Source organism: Gekko japonicus, unplaced genomic scaffold, assembly GCF_001447785.1.
Source record: "Gekko japonicus isolate JY-2015 unplaced genomic scaffold, Gekko_japonicus_V1.1 scaffold1229, whole genome shotgun sequence".
Lineage (NCBI taxonomy): Eukaryota > Metazoa > Chordata > Lepidosauria > Squamata > Gekkonidae > Gekko > Gekko japonicus.
Genome location: NW_015160877.1, coordinates 419,487 through 438,704, shown reverse-complemented (window position 1 = coordinate 438,704; position 19,218 = coordinate 419,487). Strand labels below are relative to the sequence as shown.

At 47.4% G+C, this 19,218-nt stretch overlaps 1 protein-coding gene across 1 annotated transcript in view; it reads left to right on the top strand.

Annotated features, from left to right (window-relative positions):
* Positions 1-19,218, top strand: part of LOC107120229 (sodium- and chloride-dependent GABA transporter 2-like) — an 89,264-nt gene that overhangs the window by 49,571 nt on the left and 20,475 nt on the right. The window contains exons 6-7 of the mRNA XM_015422871.1: positions 10,781-10,915; positions 18,399-18,502. Coding sequence (XP_015278357.1) covers positions 10,781-10,915; positions 18,399-18,502 — 239 coding nt within the window. The remainder of the gene's footprint in view (positions 1-10,780; positions 10,916-18,398; positions 18,503-19,218) is intronic.

Sequence of the window (19,218 nt, the reverse complement as noted above, 5' to 3'; positions counted from 1 at the left end):
AATCAGACTCAATTCTCCTCAGCATTCAGTTCAGAAGTCTTTCTCTGTTTAGCTGATGCTGACCAATCAGATCTCTTGGAACAGCCTGTCAATCAGGGCTCTCTGGATCTGTGAAGAATTAATCCTTCACAGTCCTTTACCTGTTTGTATGGCACTTGTAAGCTTTTAAAAGTGCATTCTGTCACAGCTGTCTTTCCATTCCACTAGAGCAGGAGCACCATGGATGCAGGAAAGGTAACCTTGTGTCAATAATATTATGGAGAAGGAAGCACCATTGGAGACTTTCTGTCCCTTAAAACGGGTGTCACAGATGGAAGAACTTGGCAAAGGCATGTGGAACAGACCCAAACCAAATCATGTTTGTTATAGAACAACATGAGGCAGAGAACATTGTTTCTGATCTCAGTAGGCTTTCTAGTAATAAAGTCAGCGTGAACACTGCTTTAGAGTGGAGGGGGGGAGTTCACATTTAAGCCAAACATCTGCTATTGTTGCATTGAACCCACATGGTCAAAGTCCTGGATCTGGGCCAAACACTTACACTGGAGCAAAGATTTTGCGTTTTCCAGGCACCCAATTCCCTGTTCACCGGGGTAGTCTCTATTTGCTGGTGCTTGGCTGTGGCAAATTACTCCCTTTATTTTGTGCTTGTCTTTGTTCTTTAAAGAACGCTTTTAAAAAATCTGTTAGTGTCAAGTCACTAAGATTGCCACTTTTCAGAGTTTAGCTCCCTGCCTAGGACTTTTACCTGTCCTGGATGGGCTAGGCTGGCTTAATCTTGTCAGATATTGGAAGCTAAGCAGCATTGACCCTGGTCAGTATTTGGATGGGAGACCTTGATGAAGGAAGTCCAGGATTGCTATGCAGAGGCAGGCCATGGCAAACCACTTCTGAATGTCTTTTGCCTTGGGAGACTTGCAGGGTCACCACAAGTCAGAAAAGTAGGATTTACTCTAGTACATTTCTTTACAACCCAAGGGTCTGAGTGGATGTGTCCTGTCCCGAGCACACTCGCATGTCAATGGGTGTGCATGAACGCTAAGGTACCCCACTGTGTATAGTTTCCCATTTCATATCCTGCAGCTGTTGAGAGATGATAACATTTTATTGCACAAATACTAGGGAGGAGGGAAAGGGATGTAGCTCTGTCAGCTGTTCATGTTTCGGTGGATTCTAGAGAAGATCAGAGCAAATTCTGAACTCAATTGTGATGTCAGCCAAATTATTATTTTTGGTGGCTGTGGCTCAAAAAGAAGATGGGGGAAATGGTCTGTATAAAAAAAAAAATCCCACGGATGAAAATTAATTTTGAGCTATCGTTGTCGTCCTTTGAAACATATCAAAACCAATTTGCCATGTAGTCAGTTTTTACGACTTAAAGAGAAATGGTTTCAAACTTGATGACTTTAAAATGAGGCTTCTCCTTTATGGTGTGACTTGGTTTCTACCAGCTGTCCATCTGGTAGCATGTGAATCTTAAGATTAGGAAGGAACAGTCTACTCAAAAGGAAATGAGAGAAAGGAAATGGATTATTGGTACTTCGATTGATAAGAACATTGGAGTTGGCCTGAAGAAAAGCATCAGAATTGGCACCTAAGAAACTATGCTTTTGTGTGACTTGAAACCTGTTGTTGCATTTAAGAGAACAACAACTAAAAAAGATCAGTCGTGTACTGTTAACACTGCTAGACAAAAGAAATCTGCAGGCTCTGCTAGGAATGGGATTTCTGCAAGGACACTCCCATTGTGGCAAATATTCTTGCCTGTAATATTAGACAGTATATGTTGAAGAATTTCACCACACATAACCCCAAGCAGCTCTGACAGAAGCCCAGACCAGTATGATCTTGTCAGGTCTTGGGAGCTAAGCAGTGTCAGTCCTGCCTAGTATTTGGATGGGAGACCACCCGGGAAGTCCAGGGTTGCTACAGAGAGGAAGGCAAATGGCAAAGACCACCTCTGTCTGTCTCTCGCCTTCAGGCCCGTGGTCAGGATTTTTTTTAGTCATGAGGCATTTAAATTTCTTGGGGGGCACTAGCTAATCGAATTAAAGGAATACCCGGCTCCTTCCCCACACCCACCGCCACTTGGGGGTCCTGGGCTGGATGGGAAGTTGTGGGGCCCAGCCCCAAGATGCCCCACGGTAGCTACAAGACTGCTTGCCTTGAAAACCCTACGGGTCAGCTGCGACTTGATGGCGCTTTCTACCACAAACCCCAACCAAGTGCTATTGTCATTAAATGCCTGTGTTGGAAGTTTCTAAGGGAGAAAAACATTTAGAAATCTTAAATAATACTGGGGAAACCACAAGCAAAAACCATCTGAAGAAAATGGGTGCCATTCTAGTAAAGCATTTTTTCTTGAGGCTGCGACTTGATGGCGCTTTCTACCACAAACCCCAACCAAGTGCTATTGTCATTAAATGCCTGTGTTGGAAGTTTCTAAGGGAGAAAAACATTTAGAAATCTTAAATAATACTGGGGAAACCACAAGCAAAAACCATCTGAAGAAAATGGGTGCCATTCTAGTAAAGCATTTTTTCTTGAGGATAACAGACTTCACATTTTGGGTTATACAAAAGAAAGTCCTAATAATAGGTTTGGTTTTTTTTAAAGCACAATGGATCTTGAAGTTATAAAACACATGGCCTAAGGGGATGAATGAAAATCTTGAGGCTGTCGTAGCTGATTCAGATACCACATGTGCTCTAGTTCTTTTCTGTTCCCATATATATGGAAACTGTGCTAGTTAATAACTAACTTGTGCAAGGAAATTTAACCTCTTTGTTTTACAAGTGACATTTCTGCATGTGTGTGTGGGGGGTGATGGTGTTCAGAGTACGTTTTCTGTGTGAGTTCAGCTAATTCTTTCCTTGAACTTGTAGTCTACTGGAACGAGAGAAATTTCTGATGTTCTACAGTAAGAGAAGCACCAGTTCCTCTAGTCTTCTGAAGTGGTTTTCCATATGTTTTATTTTTATATATTCAGGATGCGGGTTTGTCTGTAGCAGAAGTGATTGTGATTTCTATGGACGCATTGTTTCCAAATTGCGTTCAGATTACATTGGGAATTAGGATTGCTTCTCCTTTGTGTTTTCTTAACTGTAACTTTTATTATTTTGGGACTTTTTCTGAAGGCTTGTCACATTTTTGTTGATTCCCCTGACAATTTCTAAACTTTTTGAGAACCGTAGCCAGTGTTGACATTTTTGCTCTGCCCAGGCCATATTTATCCTTGTTTGGTCTTCTATATACCATCTGTAATGGAGAATAAACCAACAGGAAATATAACAGGGAGAGACCTGAGGGTTTAGCAATATTTAATACTGGTGCAGAGGGGTCGCAAAGAGTCAGACTCGACTGTGCGACTGAACAACAACAACAACAACAACAGAGAGGGAAACTCAAGGAGTGGGAGATACATGGAAGCCTTGTGTGCAATGTTTCCTCCAAGCTGTGGAGTCTTGTGAGCAAAAATTCTACTTTGTGAGCTACTGGCATTAAAGTTGTGAGTGAGTGATTGGACTACTGCATACATTAGTTTGCTCTGGAGCCATCCTTCCTGAGCTAAGACAAAATGTGTGAGCCAGAGGCTAAAAAACTGTGAGCTAGCTCACACTAAGTCAGCTTAGAGGGAACACTGTTTGTGTGTGTTTGGAAATTGCTATTTGGACCTTTTGAGAGCCAGTTTGGTGTAGTCGTTAAGAGTGTGGACTCTCATCTGGGAGAACTGGGTTTCATTCCCCACCTCTCCACAGGCAGCTGCTAGAGTGACCTGGGGTCAGTCACGAGTTCTTTCAGAGCTGTTCTCTCCAGAGCAGTTCTCTCAGAGTTCTCTCTGCCTCACCTACCTCACAGGGTTTCTGTTGTGGGGAGAGGAAGGGAAGGAGATTGTAAACTGCTCTGAGACTCCAAGTGAAGGGCGGGGTATAAATCCAATCTCTCTTCTTCTCTCTGTTCCCTGCTGAATAAAACAGATAATATACATTTACACAAGTCAATAGGAAGTTGATTGGGCATGATTTGAAGGGAGCTAGTTTCATAGGAGTACTGGACCAGGAAGAGGTGAACAAAACAAGAAATTGGTGTGTGTGTGTGTGTGTTTATGCTAAAAACATACACAGGCATAAAAGTGACATAATTGTCATGGCTCTCCCCCCAGAAAAGAATGCTGGGAACTATAGTCTGTTTGGGGTTGCTATCTTCCAGGTAGGGCCTGGAGAATGACAACTGACCTCCAGACTGTGGAGATCAGTTCCCCTGACTCCATGTCATCATACCTCCACTGAGCTCCCAAATTCCACCTTCTCCAGGCAACTCCTCCAGATCTCCAGGAATTCCCAACCCAGAGTTGGCAACTCTAGAAACTACAGTCCTTAAGGATTATTCCCGTAGAGACAGAATAACTTAAAATAAGGGTGAGATCTGTGGTAGTATACATATGCCTCCTATATACCTGGACATAACTTGGGAAAATATGCAAACAACCTGTCTGTAGATGTATCGGTGGCTTCCTTTCCTCTGGAACCATCCTGCCAGATCAACATCGACAGAGGTGACAGAGTGAGATACACTGCACCCCCCCCTCGCCCCCAGTTTTGTGAAAAAATAGACGCAATCCAGTTTTTTGTCCAGGAATCCTGGGCCTCATCCTCATTGAGAGGGTACACCTACATCTGGAACAGGCGCTGTCTTGTGTTGTTGGTTGGTCTTAATCAAAGTTATGACTAGGTTTGCGAACCTCCAGGTGGCAGCTGGAGATCTTCTGGGATTACGACTGACCTCCAGCGGCAGAGATCAGTTCACCTGGAGAAAATGGCCACTTGGGAGGGTGGGCTCTATGCCCCTCCCCAAACCACACCCTCCTCAGGCTCCACCCCCTAAATCTCCAGCTGTTTTCCAACCCAGAGCTGGCAGCCCCGGTTATGACATGGGCGTTTGTGTTTGGACTGTCGAATGTTCGGACTGCAGCCAGATGAGGGCTCATATGACTGAATACTTTCCCATACCCCTCAATTTCATCTGCATTGTAGGGTTGCCAATCTCTAGGTGGGGCCTGGAAATCTCCCTGAATTGCAAGTGATCTCTGGACAACAGAGATCAGTTCCCCTGAAGTAAATGGCTGTCTTGGGGGTGGCCTGTATGGCATTATACACATCTGAGGTCTCTCCCTTCCCCAAATCTGCCCTCCCCAAGGGTCTACCCCCAAATCTCCAGGAGTTTCACAACCCAGAGTTGTCTACCCTAATTGATAGCCAGATGTTGGAGCGAAGGGTCGTAGTCCAGTCTTTTCCCCTAACATGTCAGTTTTCTAGTGGAGGGACTCTTTTTTTTTTAATGGAGGTTAGCATTCTACCCTATGAAGTCCCAGCTTACAGTCTAAACTGATGGAGCAAAAACCAAGGCTTGCTGCCTCAACAAGAACTGGGTCTTGCTGTAGGCTGTGCCCCAAAGCAAACTGAATGTGTCTATATTTGATTTTATGGGTTTGAAAAAGCAGAGGAGGAGGAGAATCCCGGCATAATACTAAACGTTTGCATAGAGCTTTCAGGCATCTGGAGGACTTCACATAACCTGCATCTTTTTGTAGTACACCAACCCTACAAGGTAGCTATTCTAATTCCCATGTTGCAGGTTGTTGGCTGAGGGAAGAGACTGGCTTGCCTAAGGGCAACTACACTCTGAGCATGAGATTTCTGTAGTGAATGTCAATATATCAAAAGTAGGTTTGCAGCTTACAGATACACACTTGAACAGCATACTCAAGATTGCTACAGCACAGACATTTTGATGCACTAATCCAGAGCAAGAGGTGTCAGTTACCAGACACTGTTAAATAAACAAAATATTGCAGTAGTGCCAATGTTTTAAGGATATTTTTATTTTAAGTAAAAGGAATAATTGTGTTTGTGTCCTTTATAAAGTTTATATCTCCGCTACCTGGCATTACATTTTTTGGCACACATGGCCCGGCCCAACAAGGTCTCATTTATGTTAGATCCGGCCTTCATAACAAATGAGTTTGGCACACCTGACCTAGAGAGTTCATGGGAGAGGCATGATTCAAACTGTGGAGCTGGAACTGGCTTGCAGTTCAGTTGCTTTGCTACGTCACTGCACAGCGAAGTATAAACACAGGATTGGAGCAAGGGGAGGATTAATTCTATTAGGTGAAAGGGTCAATGAATCCTAACTCAAAGTCTTTGTGGAGAGAGTTGTGGCTAAGAAGGGATTTAAACTACATGCTGTTTCTAGGTTACAGGCTAAATCCAAATAAGTATAAGAGCTTTTGAATGTGGGATAGTGGAGGGAGGAAAATGCAGGTATAGAGCTACTACTATTGATAAGTCTATCAATGGCTACTAGCTTCTCTCAGGGGAAGCCCAGCCCCCAAACAGCGACATTGCCATGTGACATCCCTGACGTGCTGATGTCTCATGGGAGTGATGTCATCACATCGAGGATGTCATGTAGTGACGTTCTGGTTTTGGGGCAAAACTCTACGGTTGGATGCTGATTCTACCACAGAGTTTTGCCCCAAAACCAGAATGTTGCCCCCGACATCACTGATGCAATGACATCACTTCTGGGTGACATCAGCGCATTGCACAATGTCACCGCCCACTCCTGGAATGCCCCCCAACCCCCCCGCCAGCATGACGATCCCACCTGGTATACAGAGAGTCAACTCTTGGAACTGGTATGGATATTGGCTCTGAAAATGACAGCAATTCATCTGCATTAGCTGCTGCTAAGTGTACGAACCATGTCAACATCTACTGTTCGGATGCCGTTTGGCTCACTCCAGCTTCTTCACTTAATGTTTGGCATGAACACGAGCCCGACAGGTAAGTCTGATAAATTACACGATTTGAATGAGTTGTAACCATCACTGATTAACATAAAACCCACCATTTGGCCTCGATTCTGTATTAATATTTCAGTTTGTACTTCCAGCAAGTTTCAGTAAGTGGAAAACAAACAGGGTACTCTCTACATAATGGAGTGTAACTACTGATTTTATGTATCAGTGGTTTTCAAACACAGATTGTTGGTAAATCTGAATAATGCAGAAGAGGGAATTTCATCCATGCTTTGTTGGATGTTGCACTCTGGTGCTATAGCGGTAATTTGTCACTTGATTGTCTTGCCCACAACAGGTAAATCAGATTTCTAATGAGAGGTTATAGTGCAGCACTGCAGTAGCACAATACCCAACAATGTGTGGATGCATCCCAGTGTATAAGGGTCTCATAGCAACTTACAACATTAACGCCAATAAGGTAAAAACAAATAACAAATATAAAATGTTAGCTATGTGGCTATCACCATGCCACTTTTTAAACAGCCTAAACATGTGGTTAATCTCCAAATTCAGCTTTGCATGCCCTGCAGAAGCTAAACAAGTCCAGCAGGGCACAGGTGTCATCCTATACTACATTCCACAGACTACATTCCACGGGGTAGGGGCCACAACTGAGAAGGCCCTACCCCTGGGGCCAGGCACCTGCAAGAAGCCCCTAGACGATGATCGAAGGGAGTGCAGGGGGTTGTAATGGGAGAGGCGGTCCCATAGGCATGAGGGTCCCAGACCATTTAGGGCTTTAAAGTTTAACATCAACACCTTGAATTGAATTGGGAGACTAATTGATAGCTAGTGCAGCTGCCGCAGAATTGGAGTAATATGAGCTGACCATGATGTTCTAGTCAGCAACCCGGCAGCTGCATTCTGGACCACCTGCAATTTTTAGGGTTTTCAAGGGTAACCCTATGTACAGCAAATTGCAATAGTCCAGTCTGGAGGTGACTGTTGCATGGATCAGTGTGGCAAGGTTTGACCCACACAAATGAGGAGCCATGCTACCATGGACACTTGTTTATCCAGTGATAGTGCAGAATCCAACCACACCCCTGAGGCTCTACAGAGTCTACAGCTGTTAACTGGACACCGGCAAGGCTCAGCAAGGACCAAGCTTGCATCTCAGTCTTTCCCAGTCACATTATCTCTGTCTTGGATGGATTCAACTTCATCCAGCTCCCCTTTAACCACTGAACTACCACATCCAGACACTGGGACCACTGCTCCGCCCTCACTCTTCCCTTTCCCTTGAGAGCCAGTTTGGTGTAGTGGTTAAGTGCGCGGACTGTAATCTGGGAGAACCGGGTTTGATTCCCCATTCCTCCACTTGCAGCTGCTAGATGACCGTAAAGCCATAGTTCTGTCAGAGGTGTTCTTGAAAAAGAGCAGTTTCTGTCAGAGCTCTCTCAGCCCCACCTACCTCACAGGGTGTGGGGAGGGGGAGGGGAAGGGAAAGGGAAAGGAGTTTGTAAGGCGCTCTGGGACTCTGAGTGAACGGCGGGGTAGAAATCCAATCTCCTCCTCCTCCTCCTCCTTCAACCTCTACTTCATTTAGCTATTGAAACTGGGCTCCCTGGCCTGGTAGTATTTTAAAGGAGAAAATGTGTCTATCAAACACTCATTTCCCCCCTTTAAAATGCTAATAAATTGGGGAGCCTAGTTTTAAATGGGGAGAGTAGAGACTGAAGGTTTAAACCTCCTTTTTCTTCCCTGTACTGTCCTAAGGCAAACTGAGGCTGTAAGAGCCTGAAATTTATATTTTATGAATGGAACCAGATGTGTGACCTTCATTATATGAGTTTGACCCGGGAGATCTGGGTTCAAATGCCTGCTTGGCCAAGTCAGTCATGGGTGCCTTTAGAACCCTCCTTTCTCTCTTTCACCCTAATGTCTTGAGGCTTGTCAGGGTAAAGTTGGAGAGGGGGGAGCAGTGTATTTAATACTGAGCTCATTAGTCAAAGATTGGGGTAAAATTGTGAGGGATGGATAATCTTTCAGACTGTGGCAAGAGCTGCCAGTGAAATTATCTTCCATTGTTTTGCTTCAGTTACATTTGAGGAGACGCAATCACTTTATCCCCCCCTGACTCATTGTGATGGCAGGTTTTATGTCTAGAGAATCCTGCTGGGGCTGGCATTTGGACTGAGCCGGCTGACAGATTCCCTTCCAGCTCTGTGATTTCAATACGGAAATAAACCAAAGGGGGAAAATTCTGTTTGGATCGCCTCCAAAGCTGAACTGGGTTTTGCAGAAGGCGAGAAACAAATCTAAGCTTTTGTTTAGGAGTCATAATTGACAGGTAGCATTTTCACCTGAAATTGATTTTTTGGGGGGCAACCATTAAATGATACGCTATTTTTTACCTTGCTGGTTCGTGGCATTTAGAGGACTAAATATATGTTCTCAGAACTCAGTGTTAGAGCAAATATTTTGCATGCAGGAAAATCCAAGAAGGTTCATTCTCCAGTTAAAACAATACAGGTTGTAGGATGGCTGAGACTCCGGAGAGCCGCTGAAAGTCAGAATAGACAATACTGGCAGGAAATGTGGTCAGATGTGTGACTTCCTCCACATATGGTGGTCTTGTCCAATCATTGTGTCTTTTTGGAAAAGGGTTCACCAAAATATTCTTTTGATTACAGGTGTAAAGTTAAATTTCCTTCCCAAGTTTTTTTATTGAAATACCACCCCCGCCAGTAGGAAATAAAGAGCATAATGAGCTAATTTCTACTTTACTTTCTACAGCAAGAAATACAGTTGCTGCCCATTGGAAAAATCCTTTGCCACCCTACATCGAAACTTGGTTTAGTCATATTTGGTCTTATTTTGTTATGGCAAAGGTTACCATTGGCACTAGGGGTGTGCACCCAAAAAAAAATTTCAGAATTTTTCGGGTTCGGATCTACTGAGCCCGAAAAATTTTGGTATTTGCCGATATTCCCAAAACCCAGTATCGGTAATGATACTGGAGTTCAGGAATGATGGACTAGCCAAAAAATTTGGCTCAATTATACTCTATGAGGACTGTTCCCATAGGGTATAATAATCCCCCCCTTGAAGGGGGGGTTTCTTATCACTGAAGGGAAGGCAAATTGCCTTCCCTTCAATGAAGGGAGTGTGCCGCCTCTGCGGCATGACTTGCGGTTTAAAGTTTAAATCCCCCCCCAAGTTGCGCCGCAGAGGCGGCATGCTCCCTTCAGTGAAGGGAGCCCGCTGCCCCCCAAGCTAGCCCCCCTGCCTTCCCTGGCCTGCCCACCGAAGCTGGGGAGCCAGGGAAGGCCTGGAGTGAACCCCCCCACCTTCCCTAGCTCACCTGCTGAGGTGGGCGAGCTGGGGAGGGCCCTGGAAGGAGTGGGGAGGTAAATTATTCGTTCCCCCCCAGATTGTCCAAACTGAATGCACATCCCTAATTGGCACTATGCAACCATACTCTGAGAAAGCTTATAATAATTTTGTGGCAACCTGGTTCCCACTAATGCAATTTTTATCTGAACAGAATATCCTTTGGAACAACCCAGTTTACAAAGATATGATTTTCTTCTAGTTTTTGCCTGGCTACCTATGTCCTTTTCTTTGTTGAAGGCTGTTTACCTGTATTTGGATGGGCTAGTGCGCTGTTTTTTTTGTATGGAATTCATATAATAAAATATATAAGAATAGACAATCTTTAATGGACCACTCGACTGACAATAAATTATAAACTCAGGCTATTTGGTGTAGGAATGTTTCCCATTTCTGCAATTTGAGAAAAATTTGTGGCAAAGCACTTCTTACGTTGGGACCCCCTTGGAAAGGGAGAGTATTCAAGACATGTGGCATTTGTATAATATATGCTTTATCCCCAAATACAGAAGTAAAGCACAGGTGGAGGCAAAGAGGGACTCCTGCTCTCCTGCTCATCATGTTTTGCTGTTTTGTTAGGTAGTGTACTTTACTGCCACCTTTCCATACCTCATGCTGGTCGTTCTTCTGATCAGAGGCGTCTCCCTGCCTGGGGCATCTCAAGGGATCCTCTTCTACCTTTATCCAGACCTCACTCGACTTGGTGACCCCCAGGTAAGTTCGCAGCAACTGGGAGAGGCTTGGTTCCGGTTGAGCATGCGTTTCTCACCTCTCTCTCGCCCCCATCTTTTTGTTCCTTGTTATTTCTTGCTCTCCTTTTCTGTCTCTTTTCAGCACTGCGTCTCCTCCTTTCACTTCCTCCCTTGGCTCCACAGCAGCTTCCTGCCCCATCCATTCTGTTCACTTCCTGCACCTAAATATTTGCGCATGCTTACAATACTTTCTAGGTCAATCAGAAATTGGTGGAAGAGGTTAGGGCTGAAGTGGAGGCGTTAGTGTCAGATTATTGCCTCTCGTTTGATGTAGTGGTTAGGAGTGCGGACTGTAATCTAGGAGTACGGGGTTTGATTCCCCACTCCTCCACATGCAGCTGCTGGTGTGACCTTGGGTCAGTCACAAATTCCCTCAGAGCTGTTCTCTCAGGAGCAGTCCTTGAAAGAGCTCTCTCAGCCCCACCTACCTCGCAGGGTATCTGTTGTGGGGAGGGGAAGGGAAAGGAGATTGTAAACCGCTTTGAGACTCCTTCGGGTACTGATGGGCAGGGTATAAATCCAATCCCTTCCCTCCTCCTCCTCTTCTTCTTCCTCTTCTATTTACATGTGTTTAATTGAGCACGAGCAGGCATCAGGGGCAGCCTGGGAGGCCAAAATGGCCCTGGAAAGGGGCCCTTCCCCCTCACCTGATGGAAGACCAATGAGGCTGATTGCACAAGGACAAGCCAGACGCACTGGCCCTTTAGTGAATCTGCGAGGGCTTCCGCCTTCCCTCCCTCCTTCTCTTCTTGCCCAACCAGCCCCATCCTCAATCGTGCTTGGCCAGCTGGAGGCCCAGCAGCCTGGGTGTGTAGGGGTGGCAGCTCAGGGTTGGGATATCCCTGGGGACTTGGAACTGGAACCTGGAGAGGGCAGGGCTTGGGACCTCCACAGGGTATAATGCCATAGGGTCCACCCTCTAAAGCAGCGTTTTCTCCATGGGAACTGATCTTGGTCATCTGGAAATTGGTTGTGAATAGTGGCAGATCTCCAGGTGCCACCTAGAGGTTGGCAACCCTAGGGTGGAGCCCGGGGAGGGTGGGGTGTCAGGAGCGGAGGGACCTCAGTAGGGCAAAACACCATAGAGATCACTCTCCAGAGCAGCCATTTTCTCCAGGGGATGTGATCTCTGTAGTCTGGAGATCAGATGTACTTCCGGGAAATCTCCAGGCCACACCTGGAGGCTGGCAACCTTGTGTGGATGTGTGTGCCAATGAAGCTAATTGGGCAAGTTTGAGTTGAGGGAGGAAGGAGTTTCAGCAGCAGCTGCAATGCCTGGCTTTGCTGTGGTGGCACCGCTGTTGGCTCACTCCTGGCCCACCTGGCCTCATTGCCTCCTTGGATCTGGGTGGAGGTCCTCCGGGGAAGTGGTGCCCCTAGCCCACAGGGAATTTTTCCGGTGGCCATAATGTCCATTCTGCCTCAGCAGCCATGCACAGAAGTTGTTGAAGAAGCTGTTGAGTATTTATGGGTTAGCTGGCTGGCCTGAGATTCAGCCCTGAAGCCTGTCAACCATAGAAGAGGTTAGGGCCCTGACCTAGATGGACCAGGCAAGCCCGATCTCATCAGATCTCGGAAGCTAAGCGGGGCCAATGCTGGCAAGTACTTGGATGGGAGACCTCCTTGGAATACCAGAGCAGGGAGGCAGGGGCAGGCTTCATTCAGCCACCTCTCTGGATATCCTCCAGGCCCCCAGTAGGGGTCAGTCACCAGAGGTCGCCATGACTTCCAGGGGCACACACACACACACACACACGCATGCACATAAAATACAAAAATACAAAAAAAAATCCATAGAAGAAGATTGGCAGTTGCAGGATGAATGGATGCAGCATTTACCAGCCGGAGAAGAGTTTTCTGCAGGGACTGTCGTGCTCCAGCTGTGATCCCCCGGTTTTAGAACTAGGGTGTTTCAAGTACGTGAGGAGCGGCTCCTCATTTCTCCTCTGAAATTCTGGAGGATATGTCTTTGCAGCCCACTCTCCAAAGAGGCAGAGCGGACCACTCCGTTCTGCAGCGGTTAAAGCATTGGAGCAGTCTTGAACAACGTTAGTTGAACTTCCAAGTATGTCCCCTCCAGTCCCCCCACCCTCAGTTCTCTTTCTTTGCCTCCCCCCCCGCCCCGGTCATTCCTTTCTTCGGGTATGCACATATGATGGAGACGCGTGTGGCATTCGGAAAGCATAATAGGGAGCATTCAGCTCTGTTGACTTCTGTTCTTTGCTGGCCACCCACAGTCTGTTGCTGTAACCCCCCCCCCCCCAGCCCATCTTTCTTCTCGCTCGCCTTCTGTTTTGCTGCTTCTGACCCCTGGGGCTGATGGCGCCGTGAGATGGCTGAGCAGGTTTGCATGGCATCGCAGCTCCATCTCAGACTCCATCTTCAGTGCTGGGGATGCCAGCCTCCAGGTGGGACCTGGGGATCCCCTGGCGTTACAGCCAATGTTCCCTCTAATCTTTAGAGTCTTGTGAGCAAAAATTCCACTTTGTGAGCTACTGGCATTAAAGCTGTGAGCGAGCGATTTAGCTGCTGTATAAATTAGTTTGCTCTGGAGCCATCCTTCCTGAGCTAAGACAAAAATGTGTGAGCCAGAGGCTAAAAAACTGTGAGCTAGCTCACACTAACTCATCTTAGAGGGAACACTGGTTACAGCTCCTTTCCAGACTACAGAGATCAGTTTCCCCTGGAGGAAATGGCTGCTTTGGACTCTGTGGCATTGTAGCCCGCTGAGGTCCCCGTCCTCCCCAGGCTCCATCTCCAAATCTCCAGGAGTTTTCCAACCTGGAGCTGCCAATACCCCCCACCCCCCACTGGTGGCCAGGGAGGATCTGGCAACCCTAAATGGTGCAAAGCTGAACTCCGCGGCATGTGAATAAGGCAAATGGGGCTTCAGAAGAGGTGCAAACCACAGAGATGCCACAGGTCTCTCCTGGAAGCATCCAAGCCTTGGGGTTAGGGTTTCCAGCCTCCAAAGGGAGGGGAGGATGTGGGTGTTAGCTCCACTCCCCTTTTCAGGGTCACTATGAGAAAGTGTGCAAATGCACATGGCCACCCTGTGGTTTCCCCCTTCCCCCACTGGTGGCCAGGGAGGATCTGGCAACCCTAAATGGTGCAAAGCTGAACTCCGCGGCATGTGAATAAGGCAAATGGGGCTTCAGAAGAGGTGCAAACCAGAAGAGGTGTTAGCTCCACTCCCCTTTTCAGGGTCACTATGAGAAAGTGTGCAAATGCACATGGCCACCCTGTGGTTTCCCCCTTTTCTTCAAAGAAAGTGAGGTTTATATTTTCTCTAAAGGAAAGAAGGGGGGGGGGCGAACAGCAACAGGAGCTTTGCGATTTATGCCCAGATTGAGCACAGTGTTGTCTGCATGTTTCCCTTTACGACAGTGGCTTTCTGCTCTCCACATGGAAGCGGCCTGGCATTCTCTGCAATGCCTGGGTGGCTACAGCAAGAAAGACCCCTCGACAGCCTGCCCCTAAAGAGCTGCTGCCAGCCCCATCCCACCGTGCACCACCTCTCTCGTTTTCTCTCGGTCACGAATGCGTTCCCGTTTGCTGACATTCCCTTGCCCAGCTGCCGTTTTTAATCTCTTCAGGACCAGTTCCTCCATGTTAAATCCTGGTTCCAGCTGAGCCGCTGTACCAGCCTTTGGTGCAGAGGAGATTAGAAGGGGGGGGCCTGCCTGGAAAACAAAAATAGGTCAGCGAAACCCTTTGTAATCCTTTTAACCCCTCCCGGGTCGGCCTCAAAGCTTTATCTTGGGAAGCGTGTTTACCTTGGCTGCTTGGCTAGAGAGGTGAAAGAGGCACTGGCCACTGACTTCTATTTAAGAGACGGAGCGCTTAGGGCTAACGTGTAGGGTTGCCAACTTCCAGGTGGCAGCTGGAGATCTCCTGGGATGATGACTGATCTCCGGGTGACAGAGATGAGATCACCTGGAGAAAATGGCTGCTTTGGTAGGTGGACTGTACGGACCCTCCCCTCCCCAAACCGCTTCCTCTCTCAGGCTTCACCCACAATATCTCCAGGTATTTCCCAACTGGGAGCTGGCAACTCCACTAACATGGCCCTTTGGGCAACAAACACGTGGCTGGGCATTCTGGCCGTTTCTTTGCTGCTACACAAAGGTTGTTGTTGTTGTTGTTGTGTGTGTGCACGCATAAGCACACTAGGGAGAAGGCTCAGTTGGAAGGACCGAAAAGCATTTGTGTGTGCTCAAATCTTTCTCCAACTTGCATTTCCCCTCTGCTAGAAACCTGGCGAGACATGCATTTGTATGTGCTTAGCTCTTCACCCCCTCCCACACACTTGGGACCTGCATGGAGGGGTGGTCGCTACACGGGCTAGTGGGCTGCAGTGAGCTGAGCAAAGGCGGCCAAATAGTTCTGCTGGCCTCTCCCATCCGTGGAACTCTGCAGAGGGAACGATTTCACCCCTTCCCGTGCCTCACTGCACCCCACCAACCCCATGAGGCGGGTTGGAAATGCCTGCTGGAGAGAGAGGAAAGCGGGGAAGATCTGCTGGTAAAACTCATCGGCTGGCGGCACTCTTCAGTGCACCATCATCACTGTCCTTAAACTGTCTTCACTCTGAACTCTCCTGTTACCCAAATCAGTCCTTGTGCCAGGCCTGTCATGCCAGAGCATCCCCTTGCACACGTATAGTCAGAGGACAAAGTAGTGGGGTTAACACTGGAATCGTCCAGGGCTGTGTCTATTCAATAGGGATACGATTCCCCAGGTAGAGGCGGGGAATTCCCGGGTTTTGTGGGCTTCTGCCTGCCGCCAGCCAGTTGGCTGGCGAGAGGAAACCCCCCCCCCAACACCATGTATGACATGCTGATGTCACCCAGAAGTGACATCAGCACATCAGTGACATTGGGGGTGCGGGAGCTTTGCTTTTTGGGCAAAACTCTATGGCTTGAGGCTGTTTTTACCATAGAGTTTAGCCCCCCCCAACCCTCCCTGCCGGCATGACGAGGGGACCCGGCAACTCTCCTCCTCAACTCCCAGATTCATGCAGCAAATCTTTTGAGACCAGAAAAGACTGGAAGAGAGACAAAGCGCTCAAGCCCTGGAATTTGTCAAGCCCTGGGTGTATATAAATCTCTGTTTTGACACCCAGTGATATTTGCTTTTGATACTTGTGGGAGCTGATATTTCCTAGTTATTATACCATGGTATTTAGCAGTACTGTTGATATGAAATTGAGCAGAGCTCCCCAACCTTTTTGAGCTTGTGGGGACTTTTGGAATTCTGATAATACCCAACCTTCTTTGAGCCTGTGGGCACCTTTGGAATTTTGGTGGGCACGAGTACAGCCACAAAATGGCTGCCATGGGAGGTGGAGCCACCCAGAAAAAGATTACCTTCAGGCACACAGCGAAGATCCTTGTGCTGTGGTGGCAGCTGCCGCCAAAAGAACATTTCCAAAAATCTGCACAACCAAGCAAATCTCCAATGGCCAATCAGAAGCCTGGCTAGGCAAAAGCCCCACCAGGCCCCACCCACTTTCTCAAAATCATTTGGGGGCACCAGGAAAGGTGTCAGCAGCCACCAGGGTGCCCACAGGCACCATGTTGGGTTCACCTGCAAGAGGGTATCTCAATGGCTTTTAAACGTTGTAACTTTATACATCAGTGTCTGCCCAGGACCCTCTGCATTGCCCTCATATGACAATGTTGCATTGCAGGGGATTCTGGGACACATTCTAAGGTGCACACTTAACTCATAGATGGCAGCACTGGGCCTTAACACTCACTGGGAACTGAAATGTGCCCTCGGACACACCCAAAACTTCCCCAGGGTTGTGAATTATAGAAGATCATAGTGATGAGCATCTTCTCTCATAAAGGGGATCCTGGTAAGCTTTCCAAGCAGCCAGAGCGTGGAGGGGACCAATATATTTAACAGCATTTGTTGTCTGGCATCCAGTAGGGCTGGATTGTTCAATAGATTGATATTTATAATCTAATATTAGAAGCTGGGTCCGACCAACCTTTTCTGCTGGTGAACAATGAAGGCTGGGATTCCCCTTTGACCACTGACAAAGGCTATGCTGGGACTCACAGGACCTGCAAGGAGAAAAGCTGTGTAGAGGGGAGGGGAATAGGATAAGATTCAGTGAAAAACCAGTCTCAATCCAGCCCATTATTATTTCACATTAGTTGATCAGAAGCACATAATGGTCTTTTAAAACTCGTTGCATCTGATAGATTGTATTTATTTACTTCATTTATAACCTCCCCTCCTCCCCTAATGGGACCCAAATTGGTTTACATCGTTTTCCTCTCCTCCATTTTATCTTCTCCAAAACTACCCTGTGAGGCAGGTTAGGCTGAGTGTGTGTGACTGGCCCAAAGTCACCCAGCCACCTTCCATGGCATGAGTGGGGATTCAAATGTCAAGTAATATTCAACAGTTAGGCTTACCCTTCCCCCCCCGGGGGGTGGGGGTTTGCCCGCTTTTAGGGCCCCCGATCTGCCAGCCCGGATCTGGCCAGTGGGGGGAACCCCACCCACAAAGTCCTGGGATTGCGCCAACGTGCCCGGTGTGATGACGTCACCTGGAGGTGAAGTCATCACACTAGGCACATCGCCAAGGGGACGCTCTAGCACTTGGCCAAAAAAACCCTCTATGGTACTATAGAGTTTCTGGCTGAATGCTAGAGCATCCCCCTGATGTGCGATGACATCACTTCCGGGTGATGTCATCATGGTGCACGTGCATAGTGTGCGTGCCAGAAGATCCCAAGAAGAAGCCAGGAATCCCCCACCGGCAGAACGTAGGGACTTGGCAACCCTATTAACAGTCGACGATTTATGAGATTTGTTAGGTGAAGCCCACCAAAATCAAAATGATCAAGATATGGTAAAAAAACCCCTGTAAAGTGTTCATATGTTGCACTCAAAACGCAAATTCTGAGATTTGGGTTTGGGGAAGGAAGGGACCTCAGTGGGGTATAATGCCCATACAGCCCCACTCTCCAAAGTGGCCACATTCTCCAGGGGAACTGATCTCTACTCTGGAGATCAGTTGGAATTCTGGGAGATCTCCAGGCCCAACCTGGAGGTTGGCAACTTTATGCTGGACATGGCAGGCTAGTGCCTTTCCTGTCGTGCAGGTAGTGCCTGTTCTAGTTCCATGGAGAAAAAGCGCTAGTTTGACCTTCCCTCCTTTGTGAATTAAGTTTATTAGACCATAGGTGTGTTTTAGTTTACCCCTTGGTAATGCAGGCTAGAGGTGCCTTTTGAGTGTCTCTTTGCTCCCAGGGAAGACTGTAATTCAAGGGAGGAGAAGTTTGCTGAAGGCAACGCTCCTTCTGCAGTGCCTGACCAAGCCCTGTGAGGAGTGCGAGGACATCTTTAATGAGCTGCTGTTGGTGGAAAGGCCATGCTAGGGCACCTTCAGTCCCTTAACAATCTATAGTTTCCTTTTGCTTCCAGGTGTGGATGGATGCAGGTACTCAGATCTTTTTCTCCTATGCCATCTGCTTGGGTTGCCTGACAGCTCTGGGCAGCTACAACCAGTACCATAACAACTGTTACAGGTAAGAACAGAAGCTGAGGCCATGATCAGAAATTGCTGTGTACTTTCCATGTGGCTCAAAAATGGATGTCGCCCAGACCCAAAGAGCTTCTGTTTTACTGTACTGGTAATAGGAGACTCTAGAGTATTTATTGCACTAATGGGTGAGGTATTTATCAAATGACACTGCACTATGATGCAAGTGTCCTATATTTATCTATAGATACAATGCAGGTTCTAAGACTATCAAGATATGTGCTGCTGCAGTATTTGCATAGGGATCATTAAATGGACACGTGCATTTCCATTGCATGCTTCATAGCATGTCAAAATACTCGAACTCCTGGGCATATAATGAAGCTGATGGGCAATAGATTCAGGATGGACATCACAGAGAGCCAGTTTGGTGTAGTGGTTAAGTGTGCGGACTCTAATCTGGGAGAACCGGGTTTGATTCCCCACTCCTCCACTTGCACCTGCTGATGTGACCTTGGGTCAGTCACAAGCTCTGGCACAGCTGTCCTTGAAAAAGTGACATCATGCCATTGACGCAATGCTCTAGGAAGTCTGGAGCCCTGACGGCAGCCCCACTTAAGTGTATGCTGATGCTGGCGCTTATAAAGGCAGACACGCACGCACAGAACAGTTAGGTTGCGGACACGTGCGCCAGTTGGAGAGGAGTAAAGTGAGGCTATCCCTCCGGAGGAATTTGACCCGTGGTTGTGAGATCACACAGCC